Here is a 16,906-nt window from a genome sequence, read left to right on the forward strand (position 1 = left end):
AACAAAGAAATAGACATAGAGCTGCAATATGCATAACTCTAACTTTAATGTCACGTGATCTACGCGTGAAGGTTTGCAAAGAAATGTAGTCAGAATTGTTTATATGTATTACACATTGGCTTTTACTAGCTTCGAGTTTATACACAGTTTATATTCATCTTTTTTAAAAACTTTACATACACAGACACAGAATTTACCTTGAAAACGAAGAAAAAATCTTCGTATTTTTCCCCGAAGACAAAGGTCACTCCAGCCAACACGTAGTTCAGAAATATTTCAAACTGATGACCAATGAAGCGAAACGCCTCAGCGCCAACGGACGTCCTGAGTACAAAAAGCCCAAGTAGCATCTGCATACCAAGCCCCCAGATCACAGGGCGCCAGTTGATCTTAAAAAAAGAAAATATCAAGTGTTAGTGTCACATAATCTAAAAGTGGAACTAAAACATTATTCTTTACATGTGTATAATGCACATGTATCTTTATAGGTTTATTGTGTTCTTCATTTTAGTGGGAAAAAGAGTGGGTTGTAGCTTGAATGCAGAGAGAAGGAACATATTTTATTGTTATTTAAAAACAAACAACTTTAATATCAATTATCTACAACCAATATGAAAGAAATAGAAATAAATTTGCTAGCAATTGTGATAACTTTTCAAAATATAATTAATGCGATAGAAACAAATCGACAGGTAAAATGTTCTTATTATTTACACCAGGACAGTCACTCACAAGAACACATACGTGAAATTACTGCATTATTTATAATACAAGGAAAGGTTGGGGGATGGACACCATTGACACTTTTGACTTTTTCATAACTTCACGAGAATGGACTCGATAATATGTTCTAAGGGAGTCTTTGAGCGCTTATTCTGTCCATTGGTTAGATGCCAACTATCCAACATTTCCTTGGAAAGCATATCTTTCATTTAACTTGTGATGATGGCAAAAATTTTAAAGGAGATTTGGGAAGGAGTTGGCAGTTTTTGATAATTAAAAGCTTGAGTTTTAAAGAGTCTCGACATGTATGTTTTATGACTATCTAGAAAGTATAAAAGTCGTAATACAATAAAAGTTGATGACAGGAAGCTTTAAGTATCTGTCAGGACGGACTTCTGGTCAGCCTGGGTCTTCTGTGTTAACTGTAGAGGGGAAGACGAGCAATTCAGGTTGTTGACTTCAAAACTGTTATTGTTTTGGATTGTTTTACTGTTTGAGATGTTTTTTTGAATAAAGTAGAGTGGTTTTGTTCCTAGTCCAGGACAGTTGGACTTTTAGTTATAGATAGAGTTGAAGGTAGACTCTAATTATTTTCTGTATAGTCATTGTTCAGTCTATGGGATATTGAGCTGTTATATTTTAATTGATACTGGATATTTCATTTTTCAGAACCGAGCCTGCATGATATTACTGCACATGTAATAAACATGTTATATGTCAGTGAATTGGCATTCTAAATCTTTATTCTGTCGTTAAAAGTGTCATTACGGTATTGCCTAGGACTTGGGTACATTTAGTAATCAGCATTGAAGAACATGTACGTATATTAGAGAAGAAAACAGCCTTGACAGTATCCTTTATTATGTACTTCCTCCAGATAATTAATCGAGAAACCGCAAACTCTCAAAAACAAAACTTATGACGCCACAGTTGAAGAAAGAGAAGTGTATAATTAATGTTTATTCACGTTTAGTTGGGAATTTCGGCGCTCGACAAGACAGACGACATCTTTCAGAGATAGCGAATAAACATAGTTTTTTCTTAATTAAAGGGGCCATCTTGTACTTTACACTAACCCCTAGTTAGAAACTTAGAATCAGTCTGGGGTGTTAGCTTGCAACATTTAATTATACGGAGAGTAAGTACAAGACACCATTTACTCGTTCACCCATATTTACACCTTGATTTTTATTTTTCAAAATTCATTTTTTTGTCATTTGATGTACACAATTCAACTAATTCAGCTGAAGAGTACAGAATCACAAAAGAGATACCGCCTTGACGAGAACGTAGCCGTCAGGATTTGTAAAATCTTGTCTAGCACCCTTATCTAGAACCTGACGACTTGCTAAACGTGTTCAAGCAACCAGCTTATATTGATACTATTAAATCAGAAAACTTAGAACCTGATAACTAAAGTACCCTAAACCTATCGAAAGATTACATAAAGGTATCAGCATACTTTGAACCTGTAAATCAGATCCTATCTACCAGGTTGTTTGAGCCATTCAGCATAATTAGAACCTATAAACCAGATCACATGAACCTATCGACCAGATTGCTTGAAACTATTAGCATAATAAGAGCCTATAAACCTGATTACAAATAGCATACCTTGAAATCTAAGAATCAAAATCCTTTGAATCTATCCAAGAGAATTATTTAAACCTATCAAGCAGCATACTTTTAAACTAATACATTGCATATCATATTATAAACATACCTAACAGCATAATTCGAAACTATCCAATAGCATACTTTGAATCATTGAAACAGCATACTCTGAAGCTATGGAAACAGATTACTTAGAACCTAAGCAAACATATTTAGAATCAATAAAATCGCTCAAACAGCTCACATCTGACCACTTGACATGCTTACCTTAGGACCAACAACCAGTTTACCTTAAACGCATCAACTAGGTTCATGGGCGTAGCCAGGGGGGAGGGGTTCAACCCCCCCCCCCGAAATGAAATTCCCCCCCGCCCCGAAGGGAACGGAATTCAGTGACTGATTTTTTGCTTTCATTCTGTTTATTTTAGGTGAGATTTTAATACTAAATCATCACTTACAAAAGCAAAGCACAGCGAATAGGGTTTTGAGTTTAAAACCCTCTAACAGGGCCTACCACAGGTCTTGAGTAAAAAAAAACATCAGAGGGTTTTGAGATAAAAATCCCTCTACCAGGGGGTTTTGAGTTTTAAACCCCCTACCAGGGGTTTTGAGTTTAAAACCCCCTACCAGGGGTTTTGCAGTTAAATCCCCCTCTTCTATAAACAAAACTAAAAAAAAATGCAAACAACAATCCCCAAATTCCAAGAAAACAGCTGTAACGCCTCCAAAAATTACGATAAATCCCCTCTCAATATAAAAAAAGCAAATTACACACTCAAAATTCTCAAAGGGGTCTTGAGTTTAACCCCGACTTCCTCCACTTGGGGTTTGAAGCTAAAAAGTACCTCTTCAATATAAAAAAAAGCAAATGACACACTATAAAATCTATGAGCGTAGCCAAAGGGGTTTTGAGTTTAAAACCCCCTGCCAGCGGGGTCTGAAGCTGAAAAATACCTCTTCAATATTTAAAAAAAAAGCAAATTACGCACTCAAAATGCTATGAGCATAGCCAAAGGAGGTTTTGAGTTTAAACCACCCTTTAGAGGGTTTTGATGCTAAAAAATACCGCTTCAATATAAAAAAAAGCAAATTACACACTTAAATTCTTTGAGCGTAGCTAAGCTAATGAGGGGTTTTGAGTTTAAATCCCCCTCCTCCAAATGGCTTTTGTTTTAAATTGAAAACCCCTCCAGATGGTTTTGAATTTAAAATTCCCCTACAGAGCGTTTTGAGTTAAAAAACCTCTCTCTTCAATATTATTTTAAAACAAACTAGTCACCAAATTCTATGACCGTAGCTAAATGGGGTTTTGAATTTTAAAAAACTCCAGAGAATTTTTAGTTTAAAACCCCTCAACAGATGATTTTGACGATAAAACTTTCCTTTTCGATATAAAATCTAAAGCGAAATACAGGCATGTAATTACAAGAGCGTAGTCAAGAGAGGTTACACATTTCTACCAGTGGCTTGGGCTCCATTAATAAAGTCTAAATAGTCATCTGCCGAAATTGAAAAACACTAAATGTGGCTCAACAAAGATGGCTAAGACGGATTTTAGGAGTCAGTTATAGAGATCGGGTCTAACTCAAAGAAATCATATGCCGAACTGGGAGTCGAACCCTAAATAAGGTTGTGACAGAGCGTCGCATGAGTTTTTGAGCGACATGTTCTCCGACAAAATGAATTACGCAAAATAAGAGTTGCGAAACACCTTGCTGGAAAATGTGCCGAACGGCGCGAGAGGGTCTAAGTCAGTAAAAATAGCACATTAGGTTTTTGAAATAAAACTTTTTAATAGCAAGATCTTGAACTGTAGATACCTCAGAATATGCATTTTGTTGGCTTTCAATACCAGAAATAGTGCTCGGCGGCGGGGCTTCGCCCCGCGCTGGGAGAGCGCTGAGAGCTCCCCCAAACCCCCTTGCTAGCAAGGGCGGGTAGTCAGCGAGTTTTCCACTAATTCCAGGAAGAATCTATTCTAGGGCGCAATAAACGTCTTCCGAAAGGGTCAGAATGTAATATAATATAATTTTATTCCGCGGGATCCCCCCCAACCCCCCCCCCCCCCGAAAAAAAATCCTGGCTACGCCCATGAGTCTAGGTTACCTTTCAAATATCAACTAACTTGCCTAGCATCTATCAACCAACTTACCATGCAAATATTAACCAGTTTACCTTGAAGCTATTGATGGGAATACCTCTGTCAACCAGTTTACCTTGAAGCTATTGATGGGAATACCTCTGTCAACCAGTTTACCTTGAAGCTATTGATGGGAATACCTCTGTCAACCAGTTTACCTTGAAGCTATTGATGGGAATACCTCTGTCAACCAGTTTACCTTGCATCTATTGACCTGCATATATTGTACCTATTATATAGCTTGCATTTGCACCTATCAACCAACTTACCTTGCACCTATCAACCAACTTACCTTGCACCTATCAACCAACTTACTTTGCACCTATCAACCAACTTACCTTGCACCTATCAACCAACTTACCTTGCACCTATCAACCAACTTACTTTGCACCTATCAACCAACTTACTTTGCACCTATCAACCAACTTACCTTGCACCTATCAACCAACTTACCTTGCACCTATCAACCAACTTACCTTGCACCTATCAACCAACTTACCTTGAACCTATCATAGGATATGCACCAACAAAAGAGGACGATACAAAATAGCCCCAGCGCCGGCTTTAAATTCTCCAAGTTGGAATAGTTCTTTACGACAACATAAGTGAGCATGGCTCCCACACATAGCAAATAACACACACTGAAAAAAAATGTAAAGAAAAAAAGGTTCCCCTTTCAGACCTTGCGATGTATAGAGCAGATGTTTAGGTCATTTGTTTATTTGGCCAACGGTTAACGAGTGGCCAGCACAACGACCAACCGCCTTTGCGTTCCCAAACTAAAGTCAGGTACCCATTAGAGTTTGGGGGATTTTCAAGAGTATTATGAATTATCTACTTTGATAATTGGTTACTGATGACTGTAGACCAGTAGGGAATCAGCGAAATTATCATTATTGATAGGTCGCCTAAAGATAGTTTTGATTTAGTAATGGGAAGACAACATCAAAGAATGGACAGGCCTTCGCTGAAAGAGATTCTATCCAAGCCAAAAGACAGCGTGGAATAGAGAAAAATGGTCAACAGATTTTGAGTGGTGCCTAAAGGTTCAACAGACAAAGGTGATGGTGAGAACATGAGGTAGTTTGACCCGCTCACTCTGAAAAATGTTTCTGCATCTTTTAATTTCTCATTGTAGGTAAGTTAGAAGAAAGTTCAAAACATATTTTCTTATGTTTCTTACAATTTTAAAATACTATTCATTGATTTCAAGAATTGTTTGATTATTTACGCTGAGGTTGTCATTTGTAGTTCAACCAAATTTGTATTTGATTGGATCAATAAAAATTATCTTATCTTATTATTTGAAAATTAAAATTGCACTTAGAAATTTAGAATAGGATAAAGACATATGGGCCTATAAATGTAGTCTTTAGAAATACTGTTGTTCCTTTTGTTTATTTTTTTTACAAAGCTTATATCAACTCACTATGTCAGTCTTGTAAAAAATGTGTACACGTTATTTCTTCGATACCCAAACTCGGTTCAAACTGAAATTTTGCACAATTATTTCTTTTACCTGACAACACAAGAATTTTTTTTTTAAATTAACCAATTACTTAACTACTGGTAATTAATTATTGTGTTTGTTATCTCAAACAATGGAGAGAAATTGTACTTGACTGAAGCTGAATTAGTCCTCTTTACAGGTTGCCGCTTTAAATTGAAACAACCAATATATAGCTATACAATCTTTTCTAATCGCAAGTACCTCACCAGCAGAGTTGTTAACACGTCGGCCCGATGAGGTGTCAGCCAAGAGTTCGAATTCAGGTCGTACCCTCCCCCCCCCCTTTATTTTTTTTTGTAAATGCTTTTAAAAACCAAATAACGTCGAAATCCACACAGATATCCCTTTCTTTCACCACCCTCCCCAACCGCAATTGTCCCAACTGGTCCAGATAAATGATAGGGATCACAGCGTAGTGAGAACGCTAAAAGCATGAAATAGCGCTAAACAAAAACAAATGGTAAAAAATATAATTAACGGCACAGATTTAGTGTTGTTGGTCTAAATTCTAGATCTATTACAAATGTAATTAAAAGACTGATTTAAACTAATTGATAATGAGATATATATATATATATATATATATAGATAGATAGATAGATAGATAGATAGATAGATAGATAGATAGATAGATAGATAGATAGATAGATAGATAGATGATAGATAGATAGATAGATAGATAGATAGATAGATAGATAGATAGATAGATAGATAGATAGATAGATAGATAGATAAATTGATAGATACATGGGTACATAGATACATAGCGAGGTATAGATTTATGTATATGCAGTATATTCTACAAGTTTGTATATTAAACATGTATTCTTTTTAAAGTGAAAAAAAAACGACTTACATTTGAATCGCTCTCCTTTCTAATAAGTTAGATAATTTCAAACTAAAACGCCGCAATCCATCACTGACACGTGACCACTTTCTTTTACTCTCTGATGACGCAAACGTCCGCCAAAAACGAAGCCCGAGTCTTTTTGTTACTATGACAACAGCGAGCAGAGTCAACACAAGGAGAGGGATGGCTTGTTGGAAATTAAGAACCAATGCCGCTGTAAAGTAGGCGAAGTAGCCGAGGATTGAGATGATTACAGCGACAAGTTTCAGTGTCTCTCGATGCTTGAAGCGCCATGAAGTTGGAGACCTCCGAGACGTCACATCTGGAGGCACCTCGATGTCAACTACCGCCACCGAGACGTCTGTTTCCTGTGTTGTCTTTTTCAAGTCGCTCGTGCAGCCGAGTGTCGTGGTTTGTGCGATGCCAGCCCCGCTGTAAATATCTGTGGGCTTGTGTTGCTCTTTTAAAATGATGTCGTGCCGGAAGTAATTTAAAGGTAGGACTCCATTGCGAGTCTCTTCGTTAGGTGTCTCCATTGCACTAGCCTATATCACCTTATAAGTTGTTTGGAACATCGAGGTAGAAAATATCTGCCCAGAGGCGACTACTAAAGCGTATTGATAGGCCTATACTAGGTTCTAGTGCAAATGAAGCAGGTACTCATTCTCTAATTGCTATGTGTTAGTTGTTAACTAGGAAAAAGAATTTTTAGGTGATATGATTTTCTTTATAAACACTAGAACGATTTTTAAATTCTGGTAAGTGGGGGAAAAAAGACAATTTAACATTAGCTTAGTAAAGATTTAAGATTAGCTTAGTAAAGATTGAAGATTAGCTTAGTAAAGATTTAAGATTAGCTTAGTAAAGATTGAAGATTAGCTTAGTAAAGATTGAAGATTAGCTTAGTAAAGATTGAAGATTAGCTTAGTAAAGATTTAAGATTAGCTTAGTAAAGATTGAAGATTAGCTTAGTAAAGATTGAAGATTAGCTTAGTAAAGATTTAAGATTAGCTTAGTAAAGATTGAAGATTAGCTTAGTAAAGATTTAAGATTAGCTTAGTAAAAATTGAAGATTAGCTTAGTAAAGATTGAAGATTAGCTTAGTAAAGATTGAAGATTAGCTTAGTAAAAATTGAAGATTAGCTTAGTAAAGATTTAAGATTAGCTTAGTAAAGATTTAAGATTAGCTTAGTAAAGATTGAAGATTAGCTTAGTAAAGATTGAAGATTAGCTTAGTAAAGATTGAAGATTAGCTTAGTAAAGATTGAAGATTAGCTTAGTAAAGATTGAAGATTAGCTTAGTAAAGATTGAAGATTAGCTTAGTAAAGATTGAAGATTAGCTTAGTAAAGATTGAAGATTAGCTTAGTAAAGATTGAAGATTAGCTTAGTAAAGATTGAAGATTAGCTTAGTAAAGATTGAAGATTAGCTTAGTAAAGATTGAAGATTAGCTTAGTAAAGATTGAAGATTAGCTTAGTAAAGATTGAAGATTAGCTTAGTAAAGATTGAAGATTAGCTTAGTAAAGATTGAAGATTAGCTTAGTAAAGATTGAAGATTAGCTTAGTAAAGATTGAAGATTAGCTTAGTAAAGATTGAAGATTAGCTTAGTAAAGATTGAAGATTAGCTTAGTAAAGATTGAAGATTAGCTTAGTAAAGATTGAAGATTAGCTTAGTAAAGATTGAAGATTAGCTTAGTAAAGATTGAAGATTAGCTTAGTAAAGATTGAAGATTAGCTTAGTAAAGATTGAAGATTAGCTTAGTAAAGATTGAAGATTAGCTTAGTAAAGATTGAAGATTAGCTTAGTAAAGATTGAAGATTAGCTTAGTAAAGATTGAAGATTAGCTTAGTAAAGATTGAAGATTAGCTTAGTAAAGATTGAAGATTAGCTTAGTAAAGATTGAAGATTAGCTTAGTAAAGATTGAAGATTAGCTTAGTAAAGATTGAAGATTAGCTTAGTAAAGATTGAAGATTAGCTTAGTAAAGATTGAAGATTAGCTTAGTAAAGATTGAAGATTAGCTGGAGAAATCTTGCACGAGAGGAAGAACAAAAGAAGTGGTTGTAGTGGTGTACGTTGCAACTTTAACCCTATCCACATGAATTATTATCCGATTCTCTTCCCGGGCTTGCTACCCTGCCTCATAGTGGCGCCCGGGTGGAAACGATCGTAGGAGGAAACGATTAGGCTAAAGGGTAGCAAAACAAGACTCCTGTGGGCGGAGTTGTAATAAAGCTCCCACAACCTTGTCACAATCCAGGCGCTGTTCCTCAAGGGGCCTTACATAATAAATGGCGTGACCCGCACGGTTAGCCTGTTATAGAAAAGAAAAATGGCGGGGGTCTTAGTAGATCTTTACTCGGCCTCTTGCCGCGAGTCTGACCCACCCACCAGACAAAACAGTGTACACTGTTTTCATACAGGCCGGTGAGAGGGAGCTCTTGTTCACTTTTGCTGGCCTGGAGTTCCAAGAGCCGAAGGCTCAACTCTACCTAACAGTTTAAGAAGAAGAAAAAGAAGATCCGATTCTCTTGGGGTATTTCGTGGCTTTCTCTGTATGTATTTCCTTACAGCTAAGGTATTTTTTTTACATTCATTGGGAATCTGTTGGATACAAAGAAAAAGTTTAATCAGAATTACTTATTGCCAAATAAAAATCACAGTGGCGTATTTAAATCAAACCTTTTGACTGCGAGCTTTATATTGAGATCTAGTTATAGCCTTAAAGTTGAGTTAATAACATGGTAATTTACTAATAATTGTATGTTAATTTAGTATCGTGTAACATTTCGACCAACAGTTCAACAAAATTGGACCTGCGTTGTATTTAGATTTTTAAAACTAAAGATCACAAGAGACAATACAGTCACAGAATCCTATAAGGCAATCGTTTTCTACAAAGCTTTTATTCCTTATCTCAACTCACTTTGATGAGTTTGATCAAATTAAAACTTTATGTCTTATTAATTGTGCTTAACATATATGAATTAATAACAAATAACTAATTAATTAACTAATTAGTGGTAATTGATTAATTTTGTTTGATATTGAAAAGAGGAAATTTACAATATTGAGAGGTATGGCTGTAAATGTAAATTTCTTTTTTTTATTTGCTTTTTTTTTAAGGTGTCTTGTTTTTAGATTTCTATAAGTAGAGATGTACCCAAAAAAATAGTTTCAGAAAATTTGAAAATATTTGAAAATGAATGTCATACAAACTGTCAGACATATAACATAACCTTGTAAATAGTGTGGATCTGTTTTAAATGTCAATCAACAATTACTTTCTTACAAACACTAAACACCAGTGAGGCAGAACGTGGCTTACTTTTCCAAAGCTGTATCAGCTAGTGTCATAAAACCTAGTCAATAAAACTGTTGCTACAGCCAATCAGAAGCGAGTGTCATTAAATCCAGTCAATGAAACTGTTGTTAGGCCTACAGCCAATAAGAAGCAAGTGTCATTAAATCCAGCCAATGAAAACGGTAATTAAGATGACTCCCAAATAGATTTCAAAAGATCCCTGATGCTTCCATAGAATACGTAATGTAAGGCTTATTGACTAGATATCTTCTTATTGACTAGATATCTTCTTATTGACTAGATATCTTATTGACTAGATATCTTCTTATTGACTAGATATCTTCTTATTGACTAGATATCTTCTTATTGACTAGATATCTTCTTATTGACTAGATATCTTCTTATTGACTAGATATCTTATTGACTAGATATCTTCTTATTGACTAGATATCTTATTGACTAGATATCTTCTTATTGACTAGATATCTTCTTATTGACTAGATATCTTCTTATTGACTAGATATCTTCTTATTGACTAGATATCTTCTTATTGACTAGATATCTTATTGACTAGATATCTTCTTATTGACTAGATATCTTCTTATTGACTAGATATCTTCTTATTGACTAGATATCTTCTTATTGACTAGATATCTTATTGACTAGATATCTTCTTATTGACTAGATATCTTATTGACTAGATATCTTATTGACTAGATATCTTCTTATTGACTAGATATCTTCTTATTGACTAGATATCTTCTTATTGACTAGATATCTTATTGACTAGATATCTTCTTATTGACTAGATATCTTCTTATTGACTAGATATCTTCTTATTGACTAGATATCTTCTTATTGACTAGATATCTTATTGACTAGATATCTTATTGACTAGATATCTTATTGACTAGATATCTTCTTATTGACTAGATATCTTCTTATTGACTAGATATCTTCTTATTGACTAGATATCTTCTTATTGACTAGATATCTTCTTATTGACTTGATATCTTCTTATTGACTAGATATCTTCTTATTGACTAGATATCTTCCTATTGACTAGATATCTTCCTATTGACTAGATATCTTCCTATTGACTAGATATCTTCCTATTGACTAGATATCTTGTTATTGACTAGATATCTTCTTATTGACTAGATATCTTCCTATTGACTAGATATCTTCCTATTGACTAGATATCTTCAAACTGACTAGATATCTTCCTATTGACTAGATATCTTGTTATTGACTAGATAACTTCATATTGACTAGATAACTTCATATTGACTTTATATCTTCTTATTGATATCTTCATATTAACTAGATATTTGTATGGAAAAACATTTTGATTAAAATGAATAGATCATTAAAAAAACTGAGTGATAGATAGATAGATAGATAGATAGATAGATAGATAGATAGATAGATAGATAGATAGATAGATAGATAGATAATTTATACAAATGCAATATATTCTACAAGCTTTTCTATTAAACATTTAATCGTTTTAAAGACAAAGTGGCAAATGACTTACATTTGAATCGCTCTCCTTTCGAATAAGTTAAGATAATATCAAACTAAAATGACGAAATCCATCACTGACACGTGACCACTTTCTTTTAGTCGATGGTGACTCAAACATACGCCAAAAACAAAGGCCGCGTCCTTTTGTTACTATAACAACAGTTAAAACCATAAGACAACGGTGCAACAAATCGCTATCATCATGAATTCAGTATCGTTTGTATTCAAGTGTGTACGAGGCTCATGATTTTTGTCAAGTCTAGACTCTTGCTTCTGCAATTGAGACGTGGTTTATAATGCAAGGTCAATGTTCGGCTTTATCACTTCGATAACTTTCAGAGGAGGCGCTTGGTAAGAGGCGTGTCAAAAAAGAAGGGTATTTGTGGCTTCGGGGTACAGTAAAGGATAGTTATGTAAAGTTCCCCTTTCAGACCTTGTGGTCTATAGGGCAGATGGTGTTAAGGTAAAAAAAGAAGGGTATTTGTGGCTTTGGAGTACAGTAAAGGATAGTTAAGTAAAGTTCCCCTTTCAGACCTTGTGGTCTATAGGGCAGATGGTATTAAGGTCATCTGTTTCTGAGGCCTACGGTTAACGAGGGTGTTATGTGGCCAGCACAACGACCACCCGCCTTTACTTTTCCCCAAGTATAGGTCTGAAAGGGGAACTTTTATTAGACGTAACTGTATCAATTAGATTGGATCAGCCATGTAATTAAATCTGTAACAGATAGTTCTTATCAAAATAGAAGGTTTTATGGTTATGTAGTGTTACTTTCAAACTTTTAAGCAGCGACCTAATTCTCTACACAAAGTATAAAGGGAACTAATTTAAGTTATACCACCTTGACTGTCAAGAATAATTTCTTTCCCTTGTTCGATACAAAGCAAAATAAGTAATTACCTATAGTTAATTAAACAATTTTTTTTTAATTCATTCTTTGTTTTGTCAGGTGCAAGAAACAAAATGTGCTAAATTTCAGATTGATCTGAGAAAGGATTAGGGAGAAATAACGTGTACACACTTTTTACTAGACAGACAGAGTGAGTTGATATAGGCTTTGTAAGAATGTAATGAGGAAAAAAAAAGTACTAATTGACATTGTCACATCTTATCATATGTGTGTGTGTGTATTAGCAAGAGAGAGAAAGAGAGAGAGAGACAGGGAGAGAGAGAAAGAGAGAGAGAGAGAGAGAGAGAGAGAAAGAGAGAGAGAGAAAGAGAGAGAGAGAGAGACAGGGAGAGAAAGAAAGAGAGAGAGAGAGAGAGAAAGATAGAGAGAGAAAGAGAGAGAGAGAGAGAGAGACAGGGAGAGAGAGAAAGAGAGAGAGAGAAAGAGAGAGAGAGAGTTGCTGGCTTGTGTATAAGTGTGTATGAAATCCAGTTGACGTGTGAAAAAAAAAAACCCAGCTGATTCCTGTGACTTGAAAGTGTGAGGTCAAGTCGTTTCTTATCTAACTGGGTTGATATAGAGAGGAAAGGGGCGGCCATATAACTGCTGAGACCCTATGCACATCACACATAGCTGTCTACAGCATGACATGACATCACCCTCAACTGTTTTTGGAAGGATTTTCATTTGACTTTCATATTTAGGGTTGGGCATTGTCTTAAACTGGGTCAGAATCATATTTCATTCTTAAATGGGCGTCATTAAAACATCTTTAACAATCATTAAGATTGGATTACAATTTAAAGATATGTAATTGTGATATAAACATTAAAATACTCCTTTCAGAACTAACGTTCTGATCTCATCTGTGTTTATGGCTGTTGATCGTATTCTTTTCGACCCGCCCCAGACAGGTCTTGAAAAGCAGAAATTCTCGGCCTGTATGGTGACATGTATGCGCTATGCAAGACAGCAGGGTTTCTGTCCGGGGCTTTTGCAAGAGAGGATTTGAGCCTCTCAAGCCCTCACTCAAATGGAGTTTGATGATGTTTTACGATCTAAATACGACAGACCGACAGACATATAAACACAATACTAATTGCGTCTTTTCTTCTTAAGTGGGTCACTAAAACAAATTCAGAAGGTACGCCTATGTATGAACTACTTAAAACCTTAATAAGTAACATTATTATTTTTTAAAAAGACTACTCCTCCTCCTCTAACTGCAACCGCAATTTCACAAATTTATCTTAAAAATCAAAATTTTTAGTCCCCCAACCCCCGAAAAAAATTGTAGTTACGCCCATGCATAAGTCTTGTTTTGTAATTCAATTCCAAACATTTCAAATATGGTATAAAAGAATCAATAACAGGATATGCATATAACTTACAAGAGTAACAATTTTAACATGAAACATCTAATACTTGCCTTCAAAGACGCCCACGACTCACCCCGCCACTACAAAAATTGCTCCCAGACTAAAGTTATGAAATAGCTCTTTCCTCAAAGTCTTAAAAAAAAAGTGTCCAATGTAAGAGGTCCAAATTAATCTGGTAAAAAGGTATACGCAAACATTTAGAATTGTCAAGCAAATGTCTATCATCTCATCTCAGCTCTGCCTGTGGTCCCTTCTTGGGCATAAGCCACCAACAAGCTTGCTCAAGGCGTCTCGGTTCTGGGCGAGTCTCTCCAACTGTCCCCATTTCTTGCCCATCTGCTTGGCATCTGCTTCGAAATCTCGGCGCCATGTATTCCTGGGCTGTCCCCTTTTACTCTTTCCTTGGGTGTTCCATGTTAGGGCTTGCCTTGTTATGTTGGATGCAGGTTTCGAAGGGTTAAACCTATTCATCTCCAGTGTCTCTGCGGATATCTACTTCAACGGGCTGCCTTTTTGTTCTTTGCCTCAGTTCATCATAAGAGATCTTGTCTGACCAGTGGTTGAATACCTGGTGCTCGTTTATGGTGGTGATGGTGGTTCTCCACTTATTTTTTAACTTCTCAAAACAAGAGTGACAACTCACAAACCACTTTGTCTAGTTTAATGTAAAAAACTTCAACGAGTCTAGTAGAATCGTTCAAAAGTTAAGTGTTAAACAGAAAAACAACTATAAACCATGTAAATATTTTTTCTTTTGTCATAAAAATAATACAATAGACGTCACAAATTAATGGCAATGTCTTCGATTCCAAACAATAAGGATGAGTGCAGTGTTTCACATAAATATGCAGACCCCGTTCCGACCTGCAAACTTTCGTTCCTCTCATGAAGACAAAGCCATTGTACGCTGTTTGTGTATATGAGCTCCGATATATATCTTATGCGCCTGTCTTCAATAACGGCTTTTCTTTGAGTCTCAAATGTTTGTCCCGCAGTTTTTGTGAGAGCCTCCCAAAATAATTATAAAATAAATCCTACTTTTTAATAGAACATCTTAATTTCTTCTTCAAACTATTTGCATATTATCAGTTATACTTGACAACTTTTACAGGCTATAATAATCTCTATAATTTCACAACCTCTAAATACCATAGAGCAGTGTTTCTCAAGCTTTCTTCTAAATGGAACTCTTCGTTTATTCTGAGTATTCAACGGAACACCTTGCTTATTTTTTTAGAGAGATTAATTCACGTGGTGGCCAACTAGTTAATTATTCCAGTAGTTCGTGGACACACCTATTCCGGCCTCTCGCAACACTCAGGGTTCCGCGGAACACAGTTTGGGATGTAGAACAAATCTAAAACTATTTACATGTTCATATTTACTGTTCAAGCTAAAGATTGGAATCGAACCCATTTGATTAATTTTATGTTCGATTCGATTACAAGTATGGTTAGGGTTCGAATCGGTCAGGCCAGATCAAAAGTTGGGGTTAAGTTCGAGGTTATAAAACTGTATGGCTCCTTTGGCCCCGGAAGACAATGGATGCGTCCAGATGAATCACTGGTACTGGTTTCGTCTTGAGACGAGGCAGAATCTGGAGTGACTGATCAAGTCAATTCTGGAGCGGTAGAATTTGCCACAGTTCGTGCATCTTTATACCTCTGTCCTTGGGCTAGCTGATAGGGCAGCTTTCTTCTTCTTTCTCTTGACAGATGTAGCTTCCTTTCTTTTACTCTCATCGAGATTCGTACCAGCACACACAGTCCATGTTGTCCGGTCTTGGGCTATTTATTAGGTAATAGCAAAACTAAGTGAATGTAATAAGATTCAATTCAATTTATGAGTTAAAACAATTTTGTATACCATATTACCTATTACTACAAACAAATCGCTGATCACGTAAAAAAAAATGCTTTAACAAGGCTTAATAAGTATTGAAAGTTGTTACAAAGGATGAATAAAAGATTTTTCATCCACGCTGGACAGGAAAGCTGCCTTAATAAAGCGTACTGTCACTGTCACCAAGGGAACTTAGAGCCTTTTCAACAGCTAAGTTCAGATTACGACCTGCACAGCCAATTCTAACATTAGTTAAGATAAAAGAGCTTCATATTAGCTGTGGGCTAATGACATTTCGACACGGAGACGTCTGAGAGCTAGGGTGAACAGCACATTATGTAACGCATGTATTGTTAATACAGGAGGGGGCCACAAGGGGCTTTGACATAGCCATGGGTAATTAATTTTAATTGAAATATCCTCTACTTGCTCAGTGATCAAGGTAGCACATAAATAAGTAAATTCTCCCAGTAGTGTTAGTGTTACTAACCTTTTATCTTACATTTGAAGGCCCTCTTACTGGCCAGCACACATTTCGCGTTTCGGAGCCTAGAGGTGAGAATTGTGTGATCCATAGCTAAGAGTTTTTAATATACCCCCCCCCCCAGGTTTTCTTTAACACCAGAGACAAGCAAGTACGTTAGCGTTATGGCAAAGTCATAAAAACTTCACAAAAGATAAATATGTTAGTAATGACTTTTAGAGCTTCGATTGTAGGTTATCATATGTCTGTCTACTGTGTGTGTGCGTGTGGGTGTGTGTGTGTGTTCTTGGTCGTAACAGTGAGAGAGTCAGAGAGTGTGATAGAAAGAGATGTGTAGGCCGAGTGAAAGAAAAATGGAAAAATTAAGATTCAGGCTTCTTTTTTTTTCTCTCGGACTTTTATTAGAGGGAGGCGTGTTGGGGCAATCACTCGGCTTCAGAACAATGGGGTCCCGAGTTCGCAACTCGGTGAAGGCTGAAATTTTGTCTTACAGAATTTAGGTCGTGACACTCTCGTTAACCGTTGACCAAAGAAACACATGACCTTTGCATCATCTGCCGCATAGATCGTAAGTATTTCGAACCCGGTATTACCGGTTTGGAAGCCAAGCGCTTTGCCGCTCAGCCACCGCGTCTCACATTT

General features: G+C 35.9%; 1 protein-coding gene across 2 annotated transcripts in view; it reads right to left on the bottom strand.

Annotated features, from left to right (window-relative positions):
• The window catches only part of LOC106058023 (sodium/nucleoside cotransporter 2-like), a 30,634-nt gene extending 18,673 nt beyond the window's left edge, over window positions 1-11,961 (bottom strand). The window contains exons 1-5 of one of the 2 annotated variants that reach the window (XM_056007094.1): window positions 11,681-11,961; window positions 9,332-9,443; window positions 6,844-7,529; window positions 4,977-5,118; window positions 198-389 (exon numbers count right to left, since the gene is read on the bottom strand). In XM_056007094.1, coding sequence (XP_055863069.1) covers window positions 198-389; window positions 4,977-5,118; window positions 6,844-7,373 — 864 coding nt within the window. In that variant the 5' untranslated portion in view covers window positions 7,374-7,529; window positions 9,332-9,443; window positions 11,681-11,961. Of the gene's footprint in view, window positions 1-197; window positions 390-4,976; window positions 5,119-6,843; window positions 7,593-9,331; window positions 9,444-11,680 lie in introns of both variants that reach the window. The other variant, XM_056007095.1, reaches the window with a different exon arrangement.
• Between the last annotated feature and the right edge of the window lie 4,945 nt (window positions 11,962-16,906).

The sequence above is a fragment of the Biomphalaria glabrata genome, chromosome 12 (assembly GCF_947242115.1).
Source record: "Biomphalaria glabrata chromosome 12, xgBioGlab47.1, whole genome shotgun sequence".
Taxonomy (NCBI): Eukaryota; Metazoa; Mollusca; class Gastropoda; family Planorbidae; genus Biomphalaria; species Biomphalaria glabrata.